Genomic DNA, 24819 nt, shown 5'->3' with positions numbered 1-24819 from the left:
CCTTTTGTAAAGGGTTTCTCTCCCCTATACTATAATTCCCCTGGGACGGCGATTTGTTATTTTCAATTCTTTCAATCTGTTTACCAATTTGAAGGGTTTTACTACCGATAAGAACTTCTGCATAAACTATGCAACCCTGAATACGTTTAAAGGTACGAGTCAGAACTCTTTTTTTCTCTTCCAACCAGTTTTTATTTATCCTGCAACAAACCAGTTTCGTAGACAGAACCACAGGTTAAACGCTCATGATGAAAATATAAATTAATACCACCTTTCATTTTGTGACCTCTGTTGTATTATTAGGAGAGTTCTTCATGATGTCATCACTTACTGGTGATTTGGTTTCGGTTGGGCCAAAAAAAGAATATACATGTGTTTACGGTACCCTGACCGACTCTGTTCTCCAATGCTGATCCTAAATGTTTTTATTGGAAAAATATGGTTTTGTCTACTATCAATTCAAACAAACGTGGCGACCTTCAAGTCTAATCTGTGGTGGGTTAGTTCTATAACATAAAACATGCATTATATGTTTATCTTTCATGTTTTATTGGATATTAATACAGTGTTCTAGGATTTTTTCAGACATTGAGGTTTCCTCGGGAAAAATCCGTATAAAATCAACTTTCCCACAGTCAATGACTGCTTGCCTAACAGATCAAATCCTTACAGCATATGAAGTTTTCAACTTTCCAATGGAAAGTGTAACTAAGTACCTAACTTTCCCTGACCAAAATTTCACTTGCCCCGGGTAATGGGAAATGGGAATCCTAGAGCACTGTTAATAGGATAATTAGTTAGGAAGAGTGGCAAATTAAAATATCTGGAGTGCCAAAGAACACCTACATTTAAAGAACATGTTCCGTGCACAAGTTCAATTCTCACGACCTCAGACCTTCTTGGTATTCACAATAACCAATTGATTATCCTATTTATTATAAATATTTTCTTCATAATTTAACGATATTTTCAACATGAAGTTTCAATTCTGTGATTGGCGGATGGATATCAAAGTTGTGACATTTTGGCAGGAGAAAGTTCGAGAGTGAAATTACTGAATTTATTTCACTGTGTGTATTATTGAAAATTATTTACATCAGGAACATTTGATAAAACACCGCTATCTGTATGATAATTTCATTTGTTGCTAAAAGCCAAAATGTGACATTAATTTGCATAAAACATTTGTTAAAATTTCCCAGTCACATTAAATTTTGCTTACAGAATCACAAGACTATCCATCATTCAGAAAAAAATGTATAAATAGTTCTACCTGTTCCTTTAAATCTTCAATATGATAGATTTCTAGCTCGTCTATAAACACCAAATATAATTTGATTTGCAGTAATATTGGACACAACAAAACAACTAGTACATTTTAAATCCAGGCATGGGCATTTCTCCCTTTTTTAATACTTTTTGTTCATTGTTGAAGACAATGAATTTAATTTTTAAAATTTATATGATAAAACTTAATCATTTTGACAGATATGTTTTATTCACTGATATAGAGCAACTCATCAATACACATGTCTCTATTTCATCTGGAACTAGATTCACACTAAAAATTCAAAATTAAATCAATTGGCAATAAAACTGTTACTAAACATCAGAGAAAGTAAGCATCTGAATATCTGACATCTCCAATATGAATATACAAATATTTATAACTGCATGATTTTAAAAAAAATTCTACCTTCCGACCCTATTTTTTTTTTCAGCAGAGTACAGTAAACACACATACATATTTTTTGCCTTGGCAAAAAATCCATTGAGTTGCATAGGGCATCAACTTTAAAGTTTAAACCATCATAACTATTTCATTTTTTAAGATAATTTAAAAATTCTTTTGGTTCCCTACACTGCCAATAAAACCTCTTTTATTTGTGGAGTTTTAATAAACATATTTAGTAATAAGACTATATGAACATAATTTTTTTTTAAATTATTTTTTATGAAAATAGAGGTTTACATGTACATGTATATATAAATATCATTTCAAATTTATTTTTCCAATAAAAGAGTTTTAAATTCCCATAAAAATATGCATTATGTTATCTCAATGAAACAGAATCAAAATTGAAAATTGGGATTCTAATAATCAAATTGTCAATTGTTCATGAAGTTTTTTATTTGCCAACCAATATGACACTTTACGATATGCAAATTAGTGAACATGACATCACTAATGAGACTGGCAAACTCTCTTATAACATGAGAAAAGCATTTACCTTAACTTGGGCTTAAGTAAGCGAGCAAAGTATTTATTGTATAAAATAATTTCTGCTCTGGGAGCTGGCAAAATATTTGTAATTTATTGGTCACACAATTTTGAGATTGGCGAAGAATGCCTTGTTTTTTAAGAAAACCTAAAGTAGGATTTTTTAAAAATGTCTGTAGCAGTCTTTCCAGAGGTTCAGTTTTTTTTTTTCAGGACATTTGTCCAGTGATGATGTATTATTTTCAGGACCGAACCAATTTTTACCTGAATCTGGTGTTCCAGATTTTTTTACCGGTCCCGTCACATTTTTACTGGTGATATCCGACGGTTCGACATACCTGTGGAAAGGCTGCTGTAGAGTTCTGATCAAATAACATATAAAGTTATGTCTACTCTAGCATGTGTTTTGACTACATTTTAACGCTTGGAGATGTAGTGTTTTGCTTGGATGAAAGTTTCTTGAGTGGTCAATATTATATATTTTTAGATTAATTTCTATAAGTTTAAGAGTAAGCTTTGCTTGCGTATCAGGGATCTCCATGGCTCACACTGCAGTTGGACAAATTTTCAACATGGCGCATGTCCTTTCACACCAAAAATAAATTGCCAAAGAAAGTAAATGTATTACAAGCTACAACGTAGAAATTAACAATCAACAATGGTATATCTTTCTGTCTGTACTGTCTAACTCAATTGTATCATGGTAAAGTTTTCTCTTCCCTAGGCTTGACCATAGGTCCACAGCTCTAGAGAAATTAAAATCACTGATTTTGTTGATACCATTAAACAAGATCTTTATAATTTAAGTAGCACTCCAGCAAAGGATCATGGAAAATGTGATTCATGGGTAAAAAGCCTACATATTTTTATTTTTGATATTTTGTCTGAAATGTCATGGTAAACTGTAATTAACATGTGGTTTTTCATATAACACTTGCTCTTAGGGGATAAAAATTATATAGAATGCACTGTAGATTTCAAAATTAAGGGAGAGAACTCTGTAAATGGCACTCAAAGACAAAAGAATCTACTGGATTTTCAATGTGGATTATCTCCTAAGAGCAGGCAGATTTGTATGCATAATTACATATTTCATAGTATAGACCCATAAAGCAACTTAATTTCAAAAATAAAAGTATGTAGCCTTTTTTGGGGTGTATCACATTTTTCAGATTTTGCATGATTCTTACAAAGACAGCTACTTAACTACACGAACTTCGACAGTCAAATGTTGTTTTCATCCGTAACTGTGTCATTAAATAATCTTTTAGAGCTTTTGGGAGTCGATCCATCACCCTTTCAAAAAAGGTAAGCAAATTGGATTGCTTTTCAGTGTTAGATAAATGCCAAGATAGTTAAGACATTGTTGTATAAATTTAAGATCATCTTCCTCCCCCTCCGATCACTTGGATCTTTGTCAAATTAAATTCAACTCTTGATACTTTCTATATTTTATTGAATGAAAAGTTATCAAATTTTTCTGCAGTAGAAATTATTCACTCAGCTTATTTGAAACATTTTCATTTTGTCGACGAAGATAAACATGAATTTGACTGATCCGATATTTGTTTACACTCATTTCACTCCCTGACACATTAAATTGGTTTTATTGGAGTATAATTATGGTGTAGGATAAATTCTCTTGTCAATATAGATTTTTAATGTAAATGAAAATTAACTTTTGAACATGCTGAAACATTTGGGAAAAAGATGGAAGTGAACATTTGTAAACATGTGAGACTTTTAAGATGGATCAGTAGTAAAGATTGACATTCAGTTTATACATATTAGAATAAAAAAACAGTTCTAAATAATATGAAAAATACAAATGTATGATCACAGTTTTATTTTACATGTTGTCTTTGAAATTTTGTTCATGCTACAATTTTCACAAAATTCAAAAACCTCCAGTGCTAACAGCACCTTGATTTTTCAACATTTACTTGTGTTTTTTTCTAAAATGTCTTTTCTATTATTTCAGCCTGAAAGAAATCAAAATAATGTTGAAAGTGGTATGGAATATAATCAAGACAATTTTTAGTGTAGTTTTCCGTATATTTTCACCGCTGAAACGATTAGTTTGTAACAGAAAGAGGCGTGACTCAGACACTATCCTCCCATTAGCAAATCATTATACCATACCAGAGGATTTTACCACTATACCAGGTCCTTCAGCTCAGGTAGAAAACTTTTAAACAAAGATGGGTTTTTGCCATCCTAATTTTTTTTTCCTTAACATTGGCTTTTACTATTTTTTACTGAAAACCAGTCATTAGAAATCCCTGTCACTCTTCTATGGATAATGTTCTGTTTCTTGACTATTTTTAGCAGAGGTAGAAGTCTTTTTCCATTTGAAGCCCCATATTTGGTAACATTTTGTTTCTGTAAACAACATTTCACAAGAACATTCATTTGAATACAAAAATTCAATGCTGTGCACAAAATGAAATAGTGATAAATTCATAATATTTAAAAAATAATACTTACAATTAAAAAAAAATACAATGTCTGTTCTCTGCTTTATACAGGGTTTTGGTAAGACATGTTTAAGTCTCATCGGATTTTAATTTGTAGCCTGAACTTCAATCATGGGACAGCTGGGATGCTGAAGAAAATAAACCCAAATATGGTCAAAATGACCGGGGCTATCCACATGCCAGTCAGAGACAAATATCACAGGAGGAGGAGCCTGAACCTGATTACTTCTCAGATATGGCACCAACCATAAAGAGACAGAAAAAAGTAACATTTTGTTTCATCTACTAATTAGTAAAGTGGGATTAAAAAATGGAGAGAATTAGACATTTTTTGAACAGTTCTTTGTAAATATTTCTAATTTTATTAAAACATTTTTAGTTTGAATGTGATTGCCATCTCTTATCCCAATCAATTATCTAAAAGAAGCTACATCTGTGTTGTTTCAGCTGTGGTATAACATCATTTGCAGGAGCTGAAACATTTTAAATTAGCTGTCTAGCTAAGAATTTATGCAGAGGGAGATTCTTGGGTCAAAAGATAATTTTTTACTATATTCAAAATGTTGCTTACAATGCTTTAGATTACTGAAATTAAATGACAATTTCAAAGAATTTTTTTTTCAAGATGTGAGGAGAAGAAGCATTAGGATGAACTAGCACTTTTCAAAGGGAGATAACTTTGATTTTTTCAACACTTTCCGTTATTTCTTTTTCTAGAAGGCATCGTATGACAAATCATTGTCCGTTTTATGAATAGAATGTCTTAAGCTACCAAACATAAAAATAAAATTACACAACCTTTTATGAATGCATTATTTAAGTCCAATTTTCATGATTCTTAGGAATTACCTCAGTTGGATTGCCACAAATGCTCGAGGTTGTGGGTTTAATCCCCCGCCAAGCTTTATGGTTGGTATTCACTTCTTATCTTTGCCAAGCACATGGTTTTAAGGGAATAGATATGACTTGCTCTATCAAGTTAAGATTAAAGGGCTGTATAAACAATTTGATATTTTCATAATTCAAGATTTTGACAATATCTTATATTTCATAAATGTTATATTTTTTTAATTCAAAATTTTTTTTCAGGTTTATATAGGTGGGAAACAATCTCAAGATAGCTCAAGATCTTCCAATATGTTTGCCGTTAGTAATGACGCACCACTAGTCACAGTAAGTCAGATATCATCTTTTAAATAAAGCATAACTCTTTCCAAGGTCTTTGACACTTGACAAGAGATAAAATAAAGACTAAATTGTTCCTTAATTTTTTGATTAAATGAAGTAGCAAGAAACTAGAAGAAAGTTTAAATGGTCTTTATAACTTTGCGTTGAGATTACAAATGATATTTTATGGTAATTCAATTTTTAAAAGTAGGAATCCGATCTCTCTTGAAAAGAAAGTTCAATGTTTGTAGTAAAAGCTGGAGTAGATTCATACACAGTTTTATAAATGAACATATTGATTAACTTCATTGTGAGAAATGTCATGAAGCAAACCATTTTGTTTTGACAGAGTTGCAATGGAATTTAAATCCATCATCTATCTTTAGCAAAAAACTCACATGTGAGATTGTACAATGCATCCTGTCTACACCAAACTCTGAATAAGCCAAAAACCTGTCTAAATGAGACACCTTTTGATGCTTGGTAAACAATTCTACAGTCAAAAAAGGTTCAGTTTAGACAGATTTTACTGTAATTATTTAAGATGGTAAAATTTGCTGGAAATCAGAGTACATGTACATGTACTAAAATATACTTTAATTTTCAAGGGTTCAGAGCTTGGAACTTGGGATGATTCTCAGACAGGATGGGAAGGTGAGGAAATTGCTGATTTATCGTCTCAAGCAGAGGCAGAATTAAAAGAAAAACGAAGACAAGAGAGACTTTATCAACAACAAAGGAAAAAACAAGAAAGAGACTCATCACGAGGAATAAAAAAAGACAAGCATTTGACAGCTGTTAAGTTATCATAGCATTCAGCTGTTGTATCAAATTTGTCGGGGGATCAATATTTTTGTAAAAATGTGCTATGGTTTACTATTAATCAACCATGAACATTATGTTCTGGATCTGATGGCTTGGGTTATCTTCAATAAAGCAGATAGGTAAATTATAGATACCTGTACAACTAAAACGGTATCATTTTATTTAAAACAAATAAGTCAGAATTATTAGAACATTTTAATTGGTATTGTTGTCAAGTTTATTTTTGAGAAATGTGAGTTGGGCTCCTTAAGGCTCACAATGGCAGCATTTGATACATTTTGTTTTTTATCAACTCTATAAAGAGAAAGGTAATGGTTAAAATGGATAAAGGGTTTGCTGTACTTTTTTCCCCTAGGAGAAGGTAGACATTAAAAAAAATATAGATATATAAGAAAAAAACTTATACTTTGCTAAAGTGATGTAAATTATATTGAAAAAAAAGACCTATCATTTATCAAATTAAGTACCTAATATTTCAGACCAATGTGCTTGCTAATTTTATTTTTCTTTTTTGATTTTATGAATATATGACAAAAATCTGAAAAATTACTGGGATTTACAAAGGTATGTTTTTATGGAATTTTTGTTTTACTGGAGTAAATAAAATTCTGATTGAGAAATTCAGAAAAAATCAAAATGTTTCTTTTTGTTTTTGACATAATATCATACAAATTTAGATAACATAAACTCTGAACATTCATCATACATCTACATTCAAAAACTAATTATCTCCCCTTATATTAAAATTTATATTTGACCCCCACCAAAAAAAAAAAAAAAAACAATGATGAGGCTAAAATATTAAAAAAGCTATAGCATAAAAGTGTTTAATCTTGATTTATATATAAGATAAATTGTTTCATTGTGAAAAATCATCCTTAGAAACTTCTTTACACTGAAAATTGTGACCAAGGGAGGTAATTTTGTTAAAATTCTTGACAGTTGTATTTTGATGATTTTTATTGACATTTGATCATAGTTTCCTTATAGTATCCTTTGAGAAATGCAATATTTTGTTATTTTTGCATTTTTCAAGCTATGATTTTCATGGCAAAGTAAAGGTAACAACTTTTGAACTTGAGTTGCCTCCACTTGCCCTAAGATTTTAGTAACAGTAAATGAACGTTTTTCAACATTACAACAAACATGGTAAAAGTTATCAGTTGAACTATTTATTTCTATGGTTTTTGTAATATCAGAGTTTACTTGGGCGTTAAAACCCAACAATCAATCAATCAATAATATCAGAGTTCATTCTAGACTATGAAAATATAGCACTATGTTTTGCAGTTCTTTTGATTTTAGGGCTATTCCAGAAATAAATTTATGGGAGAGCAGGAGACATTTTTTATTAAACCCCACCATGCATACAGTTTAATTGATTATTTCTTGCATTGTTGAGGCTTACTATCTTAAATAACCACCATCCATCAAATTTTGATAGAGGTGCCGCCCTACTCCTCACAATTAATTCTGGAATAGCCCTTAGCACCATGCTAAATTTTATTTAGAAAAAACCGAAAGAGTTGTGCTATGCTATAAAATCCTGCATTACTTTAAATTTATGGAGCACATGCTGCATGTGTAGAGCTGAACACAAAAAATGTACTGTGGGATTTTCAAATACAATATCATGTATATTAGACATTTAACCATAGTCAACAAAAGGAAGAGCTTGTTTTATCTACATTTGTATATACATGTATCAAATTTTTATTGTAAATTTGAGGGAATTATTTTGTTTATCAATATTGCTGTAGAAATGTTTAAAACAATAACAGTATACCATATCTGATGATTTTTATGGTTTTTCCATTGTACTCTTTTAAAATCAAAGTTGAATGAAGATGGAGTTTATAGCAATATTTGGTCTACTAATCAGTAGGCATATGGAATTTTTTTAAAGTTCTAAAATGAATCGTTATAATTTTTTTTTCTTCAAAATAAAAATTTTTTACAATATAAAAAAAAATATGGCATTATATTTAAGATGTGAAGATGGTAATTGAATTGAGTTTGATAATTAAATTGGAATGACCTTACATATATAGAAACATGTGATAAGTGTTGAAAACACTTCAACCAATATCATCAGAGATAATCTGTATATTTGAAATTATTGCAGAGTTTTTATTGCAAAAATGCCAATTGGGTGCTATGGCAATATTGAATATTTGTATATTTTCTGGATCTCCGAAAATTTAAAATCGCATTGTGGTAAATAAAAGAAAGATTACAAATATAAATGCACACAATTAATTCTGAAATACCGAATTTGCTAAATTGTAATTGTGGACCTGTAGAAGATTATTTTTTTGCATTTTAATTATTTGAGGCTAAATAAGATTATTAATATTTTGAGGCATTGGTTCCAGTTTTCATGGATCTGTAGAATTGTTTTGTTTCATAGAAATATGATTTCATAGATTTTGTAATTGACCAGATAGGTTTTTGATAGAAAACTTGCACTTCCTTGGGAAGTTGAATTAGTGGCTGAACTTTATTATTCAAGTCATTTATACTACTTCCTCATGATTATGTTTACATTTTGGATTCTTGTTCTCATATTTTCTTTGAATTTTGTTTTGTGAATTGGCATTGCATGTACTACTCAGGCTACAAATTTGATTTAACAAATTTTACAGAAGTTTGGGATTTTTGTGCTTCAGATTTTACAAGTGTCTAGTGAGACAGCACTACATGTGGCATTCTTTTTCCTACTGGAGACAAGTATATGAGGTGTGGGTATGTCAAACCAAATTTTCAATCGCACAAGGGAGATAATCTAAATTTTTAGAACAAACATATTACTTAGATAATTTTTTCTTGTTACTTAAACTGCTTTTTTGCATCTGTCTTAGGTCAAAGTATTATGGTATACTTATGTTTCAATAACTTATAGATGCTAGGTAGGATTCTAATGATTTATTTGTGTAGCAATTTATCTCCCTTTGGAGATGTATATCAAGCTTAATAAGAACAGTTACCCTCAATATTAATTATCAAAAAATGCTTAAATCTAACAGAGAAAAAATTGAAGTTCATATCAATTTTTTTTAGCAAGTCACTTATTCCTAAAAAGGTGAAATGATATTTATAACTTATATTTTGTAGGGTACATGAGTCTCTTCACATGACTCTGTGGTTTCATGAGAAAGGGTCCTTGTGTACTAAAAGCGAACAATCATTTCATCTAAAAATGCTAAGAGGAAACAACAAATATCTAGGTCTACATGATAAAAATGATAAGAAAAGCTTAAAATAAAAGATTTTGCATTGTGATGCAGCGTTTTGAGATCTCAGAAGTAAACAGTAAAATGCATATCAGTCTTTGGAGAAATTCTGGAAAGGAAAATGAAAGTAGAACCAGACTTATAAATCCTCTACTGCTATGTATTTCAGAGTGTATGATAAATGTTCGTTTATGTTTCATAGAAGTTTATATGTTGGTTTTTATTCTCCCTGTAAACAAAGTTTGAGGGGAATATAGCAATGAGAACTATTTGGCCATTTCTGCTACACTAAAAACATAAAAGGAGAATTTCTTCTTAATTTCTTGCCGGAATTGTAGTGTTATGGAAATCAAAGTACATGTAGTTCCATCCACCAGGGCACATAGAACTTTAGTTATATATCATTAGAAAATAAAGGACAATAATTCTTGCAGAACTTTTGGCGCAAGAAGAGGAGCGTAAAAAATAGTGGTTAAAAAATTAAGCACTTTAGCTAAAATGTTCTAGATGATTCTTCCATATGATGCCTACAAAGTTTTTCTCCTGTGTAATGAGAAAGGCTGAATAGTTCCGATTGGGCTCAACATGTGGATGGTATATTGGAATCACCTTGTCTGTCCATCCTTCTGTGCATCTGAATTTCTTTGCAATTATCATGGCTGTTTGCGAAAAGAAAATTTTCATCACAAAAATCTCTGCTCCCAATTCATGGTGGGATTCAAATTTGGTGTGTGGCTTCATATAGATAAGGCATACATTGTAAGTGATTTTGGTTCTCCAGAGTATCAACTATTTGTATTAGTGGGGGTATGCCTAGCACGTCAACACATGCAACTTCTTGTTTCTATATAATTGGGATTTAAATTTTGAGAATATACCTTTTTTTCAGAGCTTCAGAATTTCAATGGGGCATTCTTCAACATCCTTTGAAAAAAAGAAAAAGGTTTTAATGGGACATTTTCAGCAGGAGTATGCTAAAAAGCACTGGGGCCACCTCTCCCTTGGGTCCACCTATGCACAAGTTGGTATGTCAGTATGATAATGGGAGGTAACTTGTACACATGTATGGTCTCATTAATCACTTCCGGGTCAAATGGCCACCCCCCTATGTAGTACCAAAAACACTGAACCTAGAACTATGCATTGTAAGTGCATTATTTGTGTGTATTATGATTAAAAGTAGTCAAAATAAAGCTGAGAATGTGTACTTCAAAATCATATATGTTATTAACTACAAAAGTGTATGAATATTGTTTACATGTGTGAGTAATTTGCCTCCATGCCGTCAGTTAGCAGAAAAGCTAAAAATGTGGATTTTCAGTATTATTTATTCAAGTAAATTTTGTGAAGAATTTCTAGAATCGTCTTACCATTATCATAATGATTTTGGAAGCCTTATTTTCCAAGCTTCGCAATGGTATGCAAATTTAAGATGTCATTTGTCCTGGGAATTCAAAGTAAAACTTTGAAAATAACTTTTTAATATGTAAGGGAAACGTTAGAAGTGGTTAGTGAGACCTATGTTTTTCTATTATTATTATTTGTTATTTGTACCTGAAGGCATAAAATGTAAGTTCACTTACTTTTTCCAGTGTTTTCTTCTAATATTGTCTCTGCTTCAAACTTAAATATGGTGCATTTGTGAAGTATGAAAGGTTTTATGTTTTTTTTCCCATTATTCTATGCTTGTTACAAAATACATTACTAAATAAATTAAGTAAGAATTTAGAATTGGAAGCCATTTTAAGTTAACCTGGCCGAAGGCCATGTGAGCTATTACCATCACTTGGCGTCCGTCGTCCCTCGTGGTTAACAATTTTTCAAAAATCTTCTCCACTAATACTACTTGACCAATTGCAACCATAAATGTCATTTTTTTCCAAAATCTTCTCCTCTGACACTTCTTGACCAATTGGAACTTCACTTGGTATGAATGTTCCTTGGGGTATCCGGCATAGAACTGATGTGGGGATTATTTGATCTGTGGAAAAACATGGCCACCATTACTAAAAATAGAATATAAGGGTCAGACAGTAGTTTTAAGTTGTCTGGGGACTCCTTGTAAGAGTTATTAAAATTATGTCATTTTTTTTTTACAGTTTTCAGCCAATATCTTGAAAACTATTATAGATAGAAAGAAACTTTCAGTTGCTGAAATGATCCTTATGATAAGTCCTACCAAAGTCTTCATGGGTCAAAATTGTTGAGCAACTCTTTGTTAAATTTATTGCCCTTGAAAGACAAACTTTAACAAGGTGAGCGATTCATGCACCTGGGAGCCTCTTGTTTTTTTATGCCAGTGAAAATAAAACATCTTTTATCACTTTAGTTTCTGAAGCTACAAAACAGTAGCTGAACAAGTGAACAAGGGGTTGAACTCCTGACCATTTCGTTGTTTAATATTTTGCTAAATTTTGCAAACTGTAGCTTGGAAACTCAAGCTGCCTCCCCCTTTTTTAGATTTCTGGATCACAACCCCTCGTTCGTGAATTTCTGGATCTGCTCTTGCAGACTTAACCGGAGGAAAATATCTTGCCCACATGAGTCTTTTGACAAGAAGCAAAAGAAACAGCATATCGGAAGACACAATGCTGAAGTTACTAGTGTAAAATTTCCCATATACTTCTCTATAGGTGAAATTGACTAAGCTTTAAGTGTTTAAAATATCTTCAGTGCTAACTTATGTTACTAACTTCCATTTGCACATTTATTGTCAAATAGAGTTTCCATGAGGCCTACTGAAGCCAGGATTTCCCATCGAAAGATTTTTGGGACTGACCGTCACTACGTTATGTGTGAATCATTTATCATAAACTTCTGTCTGTTTTTAAGGCATTTTAGCTGTACTTAAGGTATTTTGGACATGTTTTTTTTTGTATATGCAAAATTAATATGAATAGGAATACAGCTGATCTAACGGCATGTCCATACAAACAAATGATATGGTTTTTCCACTTTCTATTCCCCTCAAACCCGTACAGTACTTGAAAAAAAAACATTAAAATATTTTAATCCCTTCCTTCGTTTCTATCGTTCAACGGAATATTTGTATTTTCCGAACATTAAAATCTATCCTAGTGAAATATTTATCTATGTAACTTTTCACAACACAATGATTATGGTTAAATTTCAAAAACCTAGAACAACGGTGGACGGAAATAAATACCAATTTAAATTCTCTTATTTGTTTTACCTATTGAAAACGTTAAAATCAGACAGATACAATGTTTGTATATACGTCAGTTATATGTACTCGATAAGTTAAAAGTATATGAATAAAAACAATTCGATAGCGTTCGGTGTTGACTTCATGTCAACGAGACAAATGTTACATGGTTTTGAAAACCGAAGGAGTGATTTGCTCATTTTTGCGAAAATAACTTTTTTTCAATAAAAAGGCAGCAGAGGCGGATCCAGAGATTCACAGAAGAGGGGGCACCCCAGACAGGCCTAAGAGGAGGTCCAGTTCTGTCATGACTCAGTAATTTCTTTAATAATCAAATATTTTTCCGACCTAAGGGGTGGGGGTCGGGTCCCCTGGGGCCCCTTCGGTCGCTTATGGGCTGTGTCCAACCCAGCCCCCTCCACATACATCCAGGCATCTACATGTACACCATTTATCCGCCACTGTAATACATTCTAAATTATTCGTAATGTTAATGCATCCCTGTATTTGAATTCAAAAACAGCACTTGAATAAATAGCCATTGGATAAGGTCGGCCTCTAGGGATTTACTAATATCGCGCCCGTTAAGAATTTAACAAATGCAGCACTTCCTGAAATCCTTGCTTTTTTGTATTCTTCAATATTTGATATTCCATGTGATTTTATTACCTCTTCTACTTTGGTATAAATACGTTAGTTGTCAAACGGAAAATAAACGGATCATTTACACCAACCATGCAACATAAGTAACATCCTATGCATTAGTAGTGAAAAAAGAACGACTTTAAACGTACTAAAAGCATGGCAATAAATAAATGAATACATAGAAGTATGAAATGGGTAGAAATTCTATTAAAGACTACTAACTATTTAAATGCCATTTGATTTATTATTGATGCCGTGTTTTATTCGGCTCGGTTGTAAATTTACAAGCATATAGGTAAAAACTATACCGAAAATGGTATTAGTCGGTTTAAATGTTTTGGTTGGATAATTTATAATTCACTATTGTGGGTGCTCGTAGCTCTTCAATCAATGAGGTTAAATAATTTCATAGCAACGAACGTCGCCAGGGCCGCTTTGGGTTTTAACTTTGGACCGGTTATAAACTAAATAATGTAAAGTCGTATTGTGTTTATATTTCCGTAGTCAAGCCATACAGAAATGAGAATCGGTTTTACTTAATTTATCAGGTAGGTGTATTTAGATTTCGTATACTATTCTACTCATGCTGATATTTTAATGATAGCTTATACTCTTGAGATTTTTTGGACAAATACGAGAACTCATTGAGCATTATCTGTACGCAGCACATGTGTGATACAGCAGACCGTTGGAGGCTGGCAATATCCCCTTGTGCTTTTGACATACATTTATTGTTTTTGCGCTCGGGTTGTTAAATATCTCTTTTCTTTCTTGGTACGAAGGCATTAAGAGTCCGAAGAAGACCAAATGATTTACACGTTTCTTGCCACAGTTGACTCAAATATGCATATGTTGATTAAAATTAAGCCAAAATCATGCGTAAGCAATGTTTTGATCATCTCAAACTGAAAATCGGAGAACGAAAGCGGTAAAAACCCGGGCATATATTGATTAAAATTTAAGCCAAAATTGTGCGTAAGCAATGTTTTGATCATCTCAAACTGAAAATTGGAGAACGAAAGTGGTAAATATCGAGGCATATATGGTTATACTTTGTTTAAAGCATGAGACATGTTTTGCATTTGAACCATATTAGTTTATTCATATATAAGAATATATATAAATGGTAAAACGAAACGATTGTTTGTACAATACCGTGTCAAAAGCGACACCCATTTTTAGAATTCCCCACAAAACCTATACAAAATTATTTGAAAAAAAACATTGTGAAATTATCATCGCATCAGTCATCAACAGAGAAACATTACAGAAAAGTTTAGAAGTTTTTCAAAATTTAATACGATAACTTTGGGATAACAGTAAATTGAACTCTAAAGAAAAAAATAATGTCAACAATTTACTGGCTTTTATAAGTAAATTGTGACTCAATAATATTTCCCCTTTGCTGAATCATTGATATTGAAATTTGGCAATAGAAATTAAAAAATATAATGATGATTTTTTTAAGCTATTTCTCTTCCATAAGGTTACACATTTTTTAAGATCGTTTGTGAAATGGCTCCCCTATTGTTTCTTCAGTTGCGTATTTTTTTGGTGTTTTGTGTTTTTTTTTTTTTTTTGTTTGTTTGTACATTTTACTTTTGTTTAATCCCATGTATCAATAAGAGGTCAAAAGAGAGCTCTAATTACTTATACTTTATCATTTGGCATATAACTTTTAAAAGCAGAGGACGCTTACCCTACCGGTGCACCTGGTCCATGCTCCCAGTTTTCAGTTGAGTCCGAGTTGCTCATTTTCATTCGTTACTTTGTATGATTTTAGTTACTCTATGTTCTTTGTTGTGTATGTCTGTTTTCCATGTCTGGTCTTTGTCCCTGGATTACATTCTTTTCATTACCGCTATAACCTTGGTTCCCTTGATCACTCTTTTACCGTTGTGATACTTGCCAGGCAGGTGGTTTGGGAACATATTCATTGCAACTGTGTTTTTATGTTTTTTCTTCAAATATACCTCTTATATCGTGTAAAATACCTGCTTTCCAATGGTCCTTTTTGACAATACAACAATGATACTGGAATACATGTACCTCTTTCGTTTTGATAATTACGAGAGAATGATATACATAGATTGGTCTGAATTCTATATTTAGAAAACAGGGACGAAAGTTATAGATTGCGCCAGCGGTTTTTTGAAATATTTTGGGATATAATTTAGGAAAGATCAATAAAGTTTGCCTTTCAATGCCCGCCAATGAATTAGCGAGTGGTGAAATGAATAAATATAATATTTCATTGTTTTGCTTTCGAAAAGGCGGAATGCATGCCATATTTGGTCATCTGAAATGATGGTTAGATTGAGTTTATAATTAATTTTGTTGGTAAATTTTGTGCATTATATACACAAATGATGTTATGGAATTCTTTTCAAAGGCTCTTATCTGCGCCTCAAGCGGCCAGTCACAATTTAAGGTATATGTAAATACAATTAGCCAGTTAATACCAGTGTAATCATAATCCGCTGAAATTTGCAGTTATGGTTCATTATGCAGTCAATTAGAGCATGAAAGGTGTATTACTGAGGTTATCATTTATACATAATGCAAATACTGTGGGGGTAATATTAACCCATTAGGGCTTCATTAACATTGACATATATTTAATTAACTGTTGATTTAAGCCTACTTACGCGATTGACCACTCGAGTAATAGATTATTTAGCCTTAGTCTATCGGATTAAAACGGGTAATTTCTGGTTAATTTAAAAATATCCATGATTTAAACATTTTGTCAGTATACTTTTCCCACAGCCTCATTTGAATCTTCGCCAATTCAGATCTTGTTCTATTTTGCTAAATGTACGGTGTTTAATTTTCATATAACTATAGCAACTGCACTGATGTACATGTAGGGTTAGAGTTTTGGTCTTTATGCTAACAAGTGTTTCAATGGGGAATCGCGTACACTTGGAGGGAAAGGAGATAAAAACAAACGTAACCAGTTGATTAGATGACCATGGGTCGTTTCGATTGATTATGTGATCACTTATTTTGGGTGCTTTGTTGATCACCTGATCGTTTTGAGTGATTATTTAACGACTGAAAGCGATTATCTTGATTACCAGAGGAAATACTTTCTTACCAAACTCACAGATCTCGTTGAGTTTTCTGTCGGTTGTTATACTAGTCTACACTTATTTAGAAACAAGACTCGTAGTAATTCTTTCTGAAAGTTTGACTCATAATATCCCATCCTATGCGGAACAATCATGTGAATTCATTAGTAAAAAGGGATGATTACCTGATTAGAGGGACCAATGAATGGTTCCAATAACGCATTTTCCTTTTTCGACGAAACAACACCATCAATTATTTATCTGAAATGCAAGCTTCTATAAGCATACCTTAAAACATTTAATTTAATAGTAGGAATTCGTCATTAAATTTTAAACCAGGAATGCATGTAAAATACAACATTGATAAATGTATTAACTTGTCAATATAAAATGGTAGTTCACAAGACTATAATTAGGCTGTGGGAGTCTAGAATTCAAGTTTTGACTAAGATATCCCCTGCTGTTGACCCCTGTTTAATTTAATTGATTACATTTACTGATACAATGGCGATTGATAATGTAATTTGTATTATTTCCATTGTATCACAACAAAAATAGTCATTAACACGTAGACAATGGGTTAAAACCCGAAATTGATAACTAAAGATTTTTGAAAAGATATTTAACCCAAAATGATATTTTCTGTATCCAATTAGACAGCCGTGGTTTATGAGGCGAGGAATGATGTCACATAGTTGTCTACATGTAACTACTTTACACGTGTTACTATCTAAATACGTGTACATGTAGCGTGATTTTTGTCACCACTCAGCTTGGAAAATTAAACCATGCTTTTCATTACGGGTATGTAGCATTAACTCAGCTTTTGCGCTACGATGTCCGACTCGGGAAACCTCTGCCGCAATGGTGTGATCAAGTTCCCTGCGATGTCCGCGGCTCGGGAACTAATTTTCCCAGTTTGACTTCGTCTCCCAACTAAGAGTCGACCTGTGATTATCAATAAAAGCCTCAATCTGATACTGATAAAATCCTCCAATCTCTACCTTGGACACAATGTGCAGCCCCTACCACAAGATAAAGGAAATTCGCAACCGGTAAAAAAGAAGTTATTGTATGTTAATTATATATAGTCAAGTGAAAACGGACCAAAATGGGCGGACGGGATTTATAGAGACGAAAGGTGCCCTTGATAAATTTCTTGCCATAAAGTATATCAAAAGAACAAAAGATTTTAAGATTCCTGTAATTGTAGGTTGTTGTAAATAATTCATTTCATCAGTTATTTTTTTCTCTGTACAATTCTCTTTATTGTTTTCATACGTAAATAGCCTAATTATTTAGATTGTTTGAAACCATAGCAACCGTTAAAACCTAAAAGAGCACACCACTATTCGTGACAATAAACTTTTAGCAATAGTATTTATCATCAAACATTTCAATTATGTTTCATAATGATCTTTGATTTTGTAATTTACAATGTTCAGAAACATTTATTGAAATTTGAATTCCCTTTTTTGAGCAATTTGAAGTATCCCATTACAAGTAATTTGTCATAATTTCTGGTAAAGAAATGAAAGCTGAAGTGGTTACGGGATCGATTTCCTAGTATTAGGTGTAATTTGTTCTTTTTTTTCAAACTCGTCAATACTATTCTGTGTAAGATTTATGCAAGGAAAACCAACTCACAGAGAGTTGACGTTGTTACATGTATGTAGATTTTATTTCCTTTTTTTTTATGAAAAGCAACGCATCCAAAATCTACAATCATGTGATCGGCATGTGCTTCTAGACAGGAAATTGTACTTTGTGGAATGCATATTTTTCTAAGATTGATAAAAATCAAGGATCACGGCCTTCATTTGTTAAATGATGTATCTAAAAAAAAAAACTATAAAAATTAAATAATTATATGTTTATCCTCGCGTTTTCAAGGTAGCCCCCTTTTACAATTAAAATTGAAAATAACTGTCTGGATAACTTTTCAGTAACAAAACCGCGGCACATTTTCGACTCTTCGTGGAAAGTCTATTTAATCCTATAGTAAGCATCAACCAAGCAAACACAACGCATACCTGGAATGTAGTTTGAATGATACACACTAATTAACAGTTTCGTTACAAGAGCAGGATTTTCCGAAACAGCATAAATAAGCTTCCATCGAAGATGATTTCGTTCACAGTATCTTAACAAAAAAAATTACTAAATATTAACGAAGCAAAATTAATCTTCTTTCAGTCTCGCCATAGAAACTTCTGTTTTACATCAGTTTTTAATTAAAAATAAATTACAGCTTTCAATAGTTTTATTGATTGAAAATTGCATTTGAAAGCAACAATAAAAAAAATGCGGCAACGGATAACAGTTCGTCAGTGTTTATTGGAGATTTTTTGTCAATATTGATGTTTAACTCTCTAATGTCAACAATATTTACCATTATAAATGTGCTTGCCATCGATTACAATTGCTCCGAACTTGTTTTTTTTTTTATTGTACCGTAAATTTGAACCAGTACTTTACACGATTCGAATTGTTTACAGTGACGCACCGAAAAGGGCGATGAAAGTTCATAGTTGATATTACTCTCATCGGTTGATCCAGGGGAGTGTTCTGTTGGTCGAAGAGTTTAATTAATGTCGTGCAAAATCTGAGCGAAAATGAGTAAATGATAGTATGGAAAGTCATGTTATTTATTTCTGGGTCGGAATCCCTTTTTATCTATGATCGTGATGAAATTTGGCTTGTTACTCAATAGCTTTCCAAAGGGGTAGAGTGATCAAATTGGCAGAAGACGAATATTAACCGGGAATGGTAAATGTTTGAATGTAAATCGGAAATCGATCTTTTCACTAGCGTTGTCCAAATAGGATTGAAATAATGTAAATGGTCGCTTCTTTGTATCAAATGCATTTATATCATTGAGTGATTTAGCCAGTCCATTTTCCGAATCGTGTTCAGTATTTTGTAGTTATTTGGCCAATATGAAGCATTTTTGAATGTAGCAGCATACTAAACGCAAAAAAAATATCCCAATGAAACCTGTCTAAATCGAACCCCTTTTGGACTAAATGTTTCCCTAACTTGGCACATATCAGATCGTGTATTTTAATAAAATAGTTTGTAAGATGATTTACACAGGATTTCGTTTTTCCAGTTTAGTTTAGACAAGTATTCCTGTAACTTTATTCAGTTAGAAATAAAAAAAATTATTTATGTAGTTAAACAACTTTCATAATCAACTTACACCATAGAGCTTTGTTTTTACTTGTAACCCACAATACATACAGGTATCTAAAGGTATATAGCCGAGGTTTTAATTTTAAACAGTTCATAAATCATTCATCATACCCCATACTGAGACATGACATACTCTGATATGGACTTTAAATGACTTTTTTTCGAAGATCTGAAATTCCCATATCATACACCAGTTTTTAAAAGCCAAAACACCTGACGATGGAAGATTAACTTGTAAAAATAATTGATTATAAGATTAGGTAGAGTTACTTTTCGAGCCATATTCAGTGAAATCTTGGTGACAACTACACGTAATTCATATAAACAATTAAGTAAAGTCCAATCGGCAATCATCGAAGAAACCTGCTAATCCCCGTTAGGAATAGAAACATATCCTGTTTAGTTCTCCCGGGAGATTTGATCATGGGAGGTAACAATGCTTTGCCAATAATAAACAAAATAGCTTATGTTTCCAAGCACGAACACCATACGCACGCTTGTAGTACATTTCATTGTGTGATCAATCTTATTTCCATATATTTCAGAATAAAACATGGCGAAAGAGAAAGAGGAAGTAGTACCAGTGGCTGGTCCAGGTAGTAAGATCAAAGCGCTTGCACCTACTGTGAGGAAGCATTTCAAATTTGAGGGAGCCGCTGTCTTTGTAGATTTCTCAACTACAAGTGTTAAAGCGCTCCCGGCCGAAATATGGAAAAATGAAGAAATTCAAAGAAAATCGACCAAGTTCTTGGCGGACAACAACAGGCTGAAAAAGCTACCGAAGACCATATCTGACCTAGAAAGACTAGTTCTCATTGACTTAAGGAACAATGTTCTTACTGCAATTCCAGGAACAGTTTGCAAAATAAAGACACTGAAAACTTTGTTGGTTTCAGGAAATCAGTTGAAGAGTTTACCAGCTACAATCAATAAAGCCGAAAATCTAACAACAGTTGACGCATCAAACAATAAGATAAAAGCCTTGCCGAAAACCATTAACAAGTCAAAATCCATTGAAATGATAGATGTTTCTTACAATGTAATCAAATCGTTGAAGAAAAATATCTACGAAGTTGGCGCTCAAGTCATTCTAAAAGGAAACAGAATAATTGAACTGCCAGACGCGAATGTGAAGAATCCAGCATTGAAAACGCTTGACGTTTCAGAAAACTCGATTGCGCATGTGCCCGATAACATCAACAACGTCACGACCTTGACATGGTTGAATCTGGCGAAAAACGATTTGTCTGAAATTCCGAAAGAAATGGGGTTTCTCAAGTATTTGACATTTCTAGACTTGTCTCATAATAGTTTAGAATCAATCCCAGAGGAGATTTGTGCAATCGAGTATGCACTCAAGACATTACTACTCTCTGGAAATATGTTGAAACACCTCCCCAAAAACATCAACAAGCTAAAACGCCTACATACACTTGAAGTGGCAGATAATTCCCTCACTGGGTTGCCACCAAATTTCACAGAGCTCAAAGATTTGAAAGTCCTTGATCTTTCTGGCAACAAAATACAAAATATACAAGAACTTACTCAGCTCAAATTCGTAGAGCACATTAAAGTAGCTAGAAACGAGGTTACTTTGTTACCAGACGATATACAACACATGAAATCGCTTGTTTCGCTAGACGTATCTGGAAATTACATAAAAGTCATTCCAGAAACGATCAGCAAAATAGTGCCTTTAAAAACGCTGATAGCTGCCAAGAACAAAATAAGTGCAATTCCAGAAAGCCTCGGCGAGGAGCAACTAATAACAGAGCTTGACGTTTCACACAACAAAATTCAGGGCTTTCCACAAGATCTGAAGAAGCTTCGATGCATGGAAACCTTAAAAATAGCCGGGAACCAGATATCAGCTCTACCCAAAAGTCTGGATGCCATGCACCAAATTCGGACATTAGATGTGGGAGGCAATACCTTAACCCAGTTCATGCTGCCTAAAACTTTGACATCCCTAAGTATAGCGGAAAATCCAGTTTTCCACCCAAATGATGATGACAAATCAGTTTTTACTCAGTTTGCTGAAAAGGAGCATGCGCGTCTTATCACTCACCTTGACATCTCAAATACAAAGCTTCCGGAAATATTCGACTGTATTTGCAAACTTAGAGTTTTAACTGTCGTAAAACTAACCCAAAACGCTATTAGCGCAATTCCAGAGGAATTCTGCAAATTAAGAATGTTACAAGAAGTTGATCTGAGCAAAAATGGTATATCCGAACTTCCTGAAAAAATCAGCCAACTCCAAAATCTCAAAAAGTTGAATTTGGCGCATAATAGCATAAAGGAGTTCCCGGATGCTCTGTGTGAGCTGCAACAATTAGAAATCTTGAATCTCTCTGACAACGAAATTGCATCGCTCCCAGAAACTTTCGGGGAAATAAACAAACTGACAAAACTCATAGATTTGGATTTGTCTTATAACCGTTTGGCTAATTTACCAGAAGAGCGCTGGGACGTGTTGGCGTCAATGAAATTTCTTAATGTTTCGTTTAACAGTATCAGTATGGTACCAGCTGATTTGCCCTATCTATACCGGATAGAAGTATTAAATGCAGCATCTAACGATCTTACGTCACTTCCTTCCGACATTGGTAAGATGACTGGTCTCAAAACAATCGACGTGTCTGACAATTTGCTAGAAGCATTACCAGAAGGAATTTGCAAATTGCCACTACTAACCAACGTCAATTGCGCAGACAATAAAATTAAACAATGGCCATCCAAAATTGAAGCTCTCCGGGCCAAAGCGACGGTTAATATGGAGAACCAATCTGCATATAAACAACGAGACGCACCAGACGATGCACTCCGATCTGGGGAGGTGCAAACTGATGCCGAAGAGAAATGATTAAAAATATATACGTTAAGTCATCGAGTTTGAAATATTTCATGTACTGCGAACTCTCAGCACGGTTCACCTTAAGTCATATTCTTCTCTTCTTTTAAGCTGAACTGTAGTCCGCGCATGTGTACATTGCAAGAGACCCCGAGCTTGTAAAGACCGTGTGGATATTCTAGAGCTAAAACCAATCAATGCTAAGCTGTGATATATATTTGCCTTTTTGTTAAGTATATTTCATTATTAAAGAAAATTTTAAGGTTCATTTATGAGAGATTGCACTCCCTACGCTTACAGTACCCCTGCAAAGTACATGTATTCACAATGTATCTAAAAAGAAGGAAAACCACGATTTTAGATGAATGAAAATGTCACGAATAAAGACAACATAAAAAAATACAGGTGTAGCATCATATAGCATTAATATACATCCAAACAGGAAGAAGACAGAAAAAAATCTAAAATAGATGAGCAGACGTCACCTAAATCTATCACACTGGACCAGGAGCGCTTTCACCTCTGGTTTTTATTCTGTTTAAACAACATATTGATATATAGAATGAATGCATGAATGGTACAAGTATCTATTTACGTAAAGCATGCTATTGAAACAAAGTAGACATGATATTATCAAATTTGTCATGAGTATTTACACAATCATAGTATTATATGAGTTCTAGTATTTCATGCAGCTTTCAGGTAGTCACAAAGTTTATCTGTAAGAGATATGTTTTAAGCTTTAATCCTTTCGATAAACTCTATATTATTAGTTCTTTATACCCTCCCTGCTTTGCTTGAGATATATGGCGATCATGGTATTCGTTCGTTTGTCCGTCCACACCATTTGCGTTATGTTTTTTTTTCAGTGAGCCATTCCTTATAAATTAATTTTAGTATCAAAATTTAAGGAGTAAATCAGTAAAAAATGTTGATGACGTCACAGTCACATTACAAAATTTGCTCTATGAGATGATTGACAAAATTTTTCATCTAATCAGAAAGCGTGTTACATCCGAAATTAAATCAACCTCATGACAGTCACTTGACAAAAGCTTTAATTATATAGGTGAATAATTTAAGCTTAACACACACACACACACACACACATATATATAGAAAGGTCTGCACAAAGTCCAGCGCCCTAAACCATAGATGTCACAGCGGTACGAGTTCGAGTCCCGCGGAGGGAACGACCAAAAATTTGCATCACAAATTTGACAGTTCTAATATTCTCGGATTCTTTTTCAGTATAAGCCCATATTTTTACCCCACTGGGTCAAAAAGTCAAGATTTTTTTAAAATAAATTGTTTGAGTCTCTAAGCTTTCATGGATAGCATGTGAGAACAAACTAAACACATTTTGGTATTATCGTGTAGCCCAATGTTCCAGCTTTACAAAGGTACCAAGAAAGTTGTGGTAACACTTAGGGTTTTGCGGTAAAATGAAAAAAAAATATACCCCTACCTCGCCGACCAATCGCTTGAATTGTCATATTTTTCAATGTCAATACCCCTGGTATAAAAATGGCTAATATAGTATTTCCTATTTAGTACTATCACAAGTCGTACTTCTGGGGTCCTTTTTATGATTTTTGGCGATTTTCGTAGTCCGAATTTAACAAACAATTTAAAAAATGGGATTTTCGATTTTTCGGTCAAAAGTCACATAACTTCGACTCCACAAGTTATTACTCAACTCAAACGTCTTAAATTTGTTATCATTCGATAGATGATTTAATTTTCTACATAAATGAACCACGAAAAATTACTTTTCAAGAAGGAATTTTCAAACAAATATTTAAAAAATTACCCTTACTCTTAAAAAACTGGTATCAGTATCAAACAGAATTCTCATTTACAGCATACTGACATAGAACTCAAATTTTAGGCATTTATAATTAAGATAATGATGTTCCTAACATATCTGATCAATTAAAGCGCTTAGCCAGCACTCCACAG

At 32.9% G+C, this 24819-nt stretch overlaps 2 protein-coding genes across 2 annotated transcripts; both read left to right on the top strand.

Moving 5' to 3' along the window:
- On the top strand, window positions 1–14282 carry LOC148597986 (receptor-binding cancer antigen expressed on SiSo cells-like). Its single transcript, XM_088561142.1, has 5 exons — window positions 1–152; window positions 4203–4401; window positions 4796–4963; window positions 5788–5871; window positions 6474–14282. The coding sequence occupies exons 2-5, from the start codon at window positions 4222–4224 to the stop codon at window positions 6675–6677; spliced, it is 636 nt and encodes a 211-aa protein (XP_088417268.1). The 5' UTR covers window positions 1–152; window positions 4203–4221; the 3' UTR covers window positions 6678–14282.
- On the top strand, window positions 14144–23125 carry LOC148597985 (uncharacterized). Its single transcript, XM_088561141.1, has 2 exons — window positions 14144–14282; window positions 20549–23125. The coding sequence occupies exon 2, from the start codon at window positions 20557–20559 to the stop codon at window positions 22867–22869; it is 2313 nt and encodes a 770-aa protein (XP_088417267.1). The 5' UTR covers window positions 14144–14282; window positions 20549–20556; the 3' UTR covers window positions 22870–23125.
- Window positions 23126–24819: the final 1694 nt, after the last annotated feature.

This window comes from Perna viridis, chromosome 14, assembly GCF_037379345.1.
Source record: "Perna viridis isolate PV_CMFRI_1.1 ecotype Kerala chromosome 14, ASM3737934v1, whole genome shotgun sequence".
In the NCBI taxonomy this organism is placed as follows: Eukaryota; Metazoa; Mollusca; class Bivalvia; order Mytilida; family Mytilidae; genus Perna; species Perna viridis.
The sequence above is the reverse complement of the archived record's forward strand: the minus strand, read 5'-3'. Positions and strand labels throughout refer to the sequence as shown.